The sequence below is a fragment of the Microtus ochrogaster genome, chromosome 1 (assembly GCF_000317375.1).
Source record: "Microtus ochrogaster isolate Prairie Vole_2 chromosome 1, MicOch1.0, whole genome shotgun sequence".
In the NCBI taxonomy this organism is placed as follows: Eukaryota; Metazoa; Chordata; class Mammalia; order Rodentia; family Cricetidae; genus Microtus; species Microtus ochrogaster.
The window spans coordinates 49,120,851-49,126,046 of NC_022009.1; the positions used below are offsets into that span (position 1 = coordinate 49,120,851).

Below are 5,196 nucleotides of genomic sequence, written 5' to 3' on the forward strand. Positions count from 1 at the left end.
ATAAGACAGAGTGCTGCCATTGCTGTCAGAGCTCACTCTCTTTCTCTCTTTCCCTCCCTCCTTCCCCTTTTCCACCTCTCCTTTCCCTCTTTCTCCCTGAAGTCCCAAGAGACCATTCCATTGCCAGTTCTCGAACTCCCTTCAGACAATCCTTGCCATGTCAACACTTCAGGACAGGTTTGAAAATAAAACAATAGACTGAGTTCACAAGATAAGGTATTTATTTCCAACAACATCTGTAGTCAGTACAGCCGTATGTGGTCCAGACCCTGCTTTAGGGTACACAGGTTGACAAAGTCCTTGACCCAGAAGTCCACCTCAGAGCTCCAAGCCGGAGGGTGATACAAGAAAGATAGGAATAAGTTTACTGGTCCTACAGGCAGTCCCACCCCAGGCCCAGAGGTAATGCCCTTGTGGGAGGGTTTCTTGGTCTCTGATGTCCTTCCGTGCTGTGAGTCACTTCACCTGCAGGTGACAGAGACAGTGTAAATTGCTGTTCATTTTTAGGGAGCAGAGGTATGGGCAATGAGAACTGGTGGCTCCCTGCCCTGTGTACTCAGCCCCACAACCACACTACCTTGAACAGCGTGACAGTGGTGCTGTAGAAGAGACTCAGGAGAAAGAGGACGATGAAGGTGGAGGCGGTGGTCCATAGGTTCTCAAAGCCTTCCTCCTCAGCATTCACCTCCCCCTCTGTGAAGGGACACACGGAGGGAGGGTCAAGCCAAACCTTGGGGTGGTTGAACAACTCCCTGAGGTTTGGAGAGTCTTAGCCAGTTTTTACTGGTTCCCCTAACAGTTCAAGCTAGACAGAGGCACAGCATAGGTCAAAGTGAAGGAGGCACCAACTTGGGGCCCTATACTGGGAGCACTGGGGCAGCAGAGGCAAGCAAGACAGGCACAGCACATGGACATGGGATGAAGGCAGAGTCAATGGCATAATGGCATTGGTGTGCTCTGGACTTCCTCTGAGCGGGTGACAGCGTCAGGACTGCTTAGACTGAAAATTTAGTGTAGGGTTCTGTCTCCAGGCTTTGGGAAGAAGAGCATGGGGCACCTGAGGCTGTCCTTCCTTACTTCCTGAAAGACTCAGCATCTCATGCTCCTCTTTGAGCAGAGTTCCCGTGGGTGGCTTGTCCTACTCCTACTAGCAATGCTAGGTCTTGGTACCAAGAGACAGACAGACAGTGAGGGAGACAGTGGGACCAGGGCATTTATTGGGGTCTCTGACCCCTTTAAAGATGAGTCAGTGGGAATAGCTAAAGCCCAGGCCCCAAATTATTAAGAACATGAAGAATTTCCAGGATGCTGGCCCAAGGAAACAGTGTTATTGGGTCCTTACAGAGACTCCAATGACCCATGCTGGTGGGACTCAGCTTCTTCTGGACAATTGCGTTATGTCTTCTGCATTCTGGACTGGGGACCAGGGTATTTGTGTGTGGGATAGGCACTCTCCCATTGATCTCCTGAGGTGTTCTACTAATGGAGGCACAGTCAAGGGCAACTTTCTGCCTTTGGGTGGATTTGAACACCACGTGCTCTCTCTGGGCACAGAGTCTTGTATCTGTCATAGGTGGTCAGAAGGTTGTCTCATGGTGCTGGGACAGGAAGGCATGTTCTTTGCTTGGAGCTATCTCCCCTAAGCATAGACTGAGTTTTCCGAGAAGCTTCAGCGACCCAGCCTAGTATGGGCTCTCTGGGCCCTGAGCCCTGGAGATTATGGCCTTGGTCAGAGTCCAGGTGTACTTGTGTGCCATGCCTGTGCAGTTGTTATTATGGACATTTAGTTAGCTAGATGCTTCTGTACATGCCTGTGCATGCATGTCTTTGTGCCTACGTGGTTCAGTTGTTTATATTTGTCTATATTTTGTTTCGGTGTGTACATGTCCGTGTGTGTTGGTATCTGTTTCTGTGTGTGGCTCTGTGTCTATGTCCATTTGTATGTTTCTGATGGTATTTGTATGTGTCCATGCAAGTATGTGTGCATGTGCTCATGTGCATGCATGTGTTCCTGAGTGTGAGGGTGGATCTGTGTATACTTTTATGAGTGAATACATATTTGTGCATGTGTCCACACATGTGTGCCTATATCTGTGTGCAAATGTATCTCTCTCTGTGTGTGTCTATACATGTGCCTGAACTCAACAGGGTAGCAAAGCTTCCAGCCATATATCTAGAAATAGTTGGAGGGATGGCATGCTTACACTCTGTCTATTGTAAGTCCTTTTGAGTTCACACAGAAGGAGGCAACTGGCAAGGTAGAGGAAGGGTCAAGGCGGAGGAAAGTCTGCAGGGTGTGCGCAGGGCAAATACAACACAACATAGCTGTTGCCTCAGCAGGCAAAAGCATTGCATAATCAAAACCAGTGACTTTTGGATGGATTTTTTTTTATTTCTAATTTTTATAAAATGCAACATCTTACTCTGACATGGTTAGTTCGCAAACACAGAGCAACTAGACCCCCAGAGCCTGCCTGGTAAGGGGCTAGCATGGTCAGTAGCAGGTGCTGCCTGTGTCAGACATGATCAGGGATACATTGTACAGTGTGGGTTTACCAGTGGACTTGTCCACGGTCCTCTCGGTCACCATGTGTGGCAGGGCCTCGTGGCCTACAACACAGGTGTAGGTCTCCCCGGAGTTCCATTCCTCCTCTGTCACGGTCAGGATGCTGTGGGTGAAGTAACGGTCTGGGGCCTGTGGTTCTGGCATTGGGGCACTGGTCACATACTTGTCTGGGGACAAGGGTTGACCCCTCTGAAGCCACTGCACAAAGATGTCTGCAGGAGAGAAGCCTTTCACTAGGCAGGTGACTGTGGCTGACTCTCTCAGGATCAGTTGCTCACGGGCTGGTGGCAGCAGGTACACAGCAGGTGGGTGCTTGGCCGCCTCTGTAAGCAGAGACAGTGGTGAGGATAAGGGTGGAAGGGGACCTGCCATCCCCATGAGATAGAGGAAGGCCACTGGTACTAGAAGGGAAGGAAAGGGGAAACACCTACCACTGGGCTTTGAGATAACTTTCTTCTGTGGTGAAGGCAGGTCCCTGTGGGTCACGGTGCACACGAACTCCTTCCTGCTATCCCAGTCTTCCACACAAACATTGGCCACACCCCTGGCACTGAAGGTGCCATTGGGGTGGCTTTCAGTGAGTGTGGTCTTGGTTTCCAGTAGTTCACCATTTTGGGAAGCCCAGGAGATATTCAGGGTGTCATAGGTTGCCAGGTTCGTGACTAGGCAGGTCAGCTTGGCAGACTTGTTGATGAAGATGTCAACAAAGGAGGGGGGAATGGGGAAGGCTAGGATGTCTGTGGATGGACCTGCAGTCAAGAGAAGATTGTGTCAGTGACTGTCTAGTTGTGAAGTCAGAGAAAAGTTTAGTTTCTGTCCCCTAAATAGTACTGATTGATTTACTGAGCCTCCGAATCTCTGCTTAAAGGAAGACACTGGTCTTGGCCCTTGAAGCCAAGGCTCAAGGAGCAAGGAGCCATGTTAGGGTGCATTAGCCATACCTATAAGAGGGTTGCCCTGATCTGGGAGGGCTAGTCACTGGGCTTAGGACATGGTACTCACTGGCAGCGCATGAGGAGGACACATTCTTCCAGAAGGTGAGACCCCTGTGATCCACACGACACGAGTACACATTCAGGTTCAGCCAGTCACTTTCAGTGATGGTTAATGTGCTTATGACCTTGAAGGTTCGGGGTCCAGATCCTTTGCCTTCAGTAGTCACTGGCTCTGTGGTGAAGCCAGACTTTACAAGCTTCCCGTCGTGTAGCCAGGACACTGTGATTTGTTTGGGACTGAAGTTGGAGGCCTCGCAGATGAGTCTGGACTTGCGTGGTGCTGGGCCATAGAAGGCATCCCGTGGTGGAATGAACACACTTACATTGGGGTTTATCTCTTTGACAACTAGAATGAAAAGACAAGGTATGAGTTCAGCTTGGCCTAAGCCCCAACCCTCTGCTCCCCCTGGGCCATGCCTGGGTCTCTGCCCCCACCTGGACGGCTTGGTTCTTACCTGGTATGGGCACACGTAGATCTTTGTTGTTTTCACCATGGTGGGCTTTGCAGACCAGGTATTCATCTGAACCCTCAAGGACATTCTTGGGAGACAGGAAGACCTGCGAGGTGGCTATATACTTGTCTCCTGTCCTCATAGTCGGGAAAGTTCTGACACCCTGGTTGATTTTAGAGTTGTTCTGGTAGTTCCAGGAGAAGGAAATGGAGCTGGGCAGGAAGTCCCGTGCCAGGCAGCCCATGGCCACCAAATTCTCATCAGACAGGGGGCTCTCGCAGGAGATGAGGGGGAAGAGAGTCGGGGGGGATTTACTCTCTGAGGACCAGCGAGGGATAAAAAAAGAGAAATGGAGGAGTGAGAGTCTGTCTTCTTGTCCCCTGTCAGTCCGATCTGTACACTCCTCTGCCTCTGTGGCTGGTGTTCTTAAGGCAGACAGGGCTAGATATGGTAGTAGGTGGGCCTGGCCTACTGGACAAAGCTATGGAGCCAACATGGCTGGAACATTGAAAGCCTTCATGGACATGGAGAGATGTCTCCTAGAGTGGGTGGATCTGGCCCTTCAGCCATCACCAGCCAGCTCCAGGGACCCTGACCCCCGTTTCTCAGGGACAATCCTAGTCCCCAGCTTCTCAGGTAGGCTTGGCCCTGCCCTGCCCTGTTTCCCTCTGAGACAGCAGCTGGGAGAAGCCTTCTCATTCCATAATAATAGGAATCCCATCAGGAGGTAGAGGTGGTGGGGGAAGGGCTCAGGCTTCATATCACTGCACAAAACCGAATCCTCACACTGGGAGAGCAGGTTGCTTGGTTCACATGGTAGTAGAAATCAAGATTGCTACTTGTTCTGAAACCTCTCCAGCCAAGCAGACAAGGTGTGTCAAGTAGGAGCAAGGTGGGTTATGATGGGGGAACTCATGGAATCATCTTGAAACTTCACCTTGGCATACATTCTGCCCAGCTGGTCCAGACCTGGTGAAACTCATTCAATCCAGCTTTACTCTTTCCATCCCAGACCTGCTCATCACAGTCTAGCTAAACTATTTCAGGCCCAGGGCACCCCATCTCACCCCAGCGCACCCCATCTCACCCCAGCACACCCCAGCTCACCCCAGCTCACCCCCGCTCACCCCATCTCACCCCAGCGCACCCCATCTCACCCCAGCACACCCCAGCTCACCCCAGC

General features: G+C 51.1%; 1 gene segment (V, D, J or C); it reads right to left on the reverse strand.

The window, feature by feature from the left end:
* Positions 1-247: 247 nt before the first annotated feature.
* Positions 248-5,196, reverse strand: part of LOC101998540 — a 698,241-nt gene continuing 693,292 nt past the window's right edge. The window contains 6 exon segments of the C gene segment in view: positions 248-465; positions 578-693; positions 2,557-2,889; positions 2,998-3,315; positions 3,569-3,907; positions 4,017-4,331. Of these exon segments, the coding sequence occupies positions 457-465; positions 578-693; positions 2,557-2,889; positions 2,998-3,315; positions 3,569-3,907; positions 4,017-4,331 (1,430 nt within the window).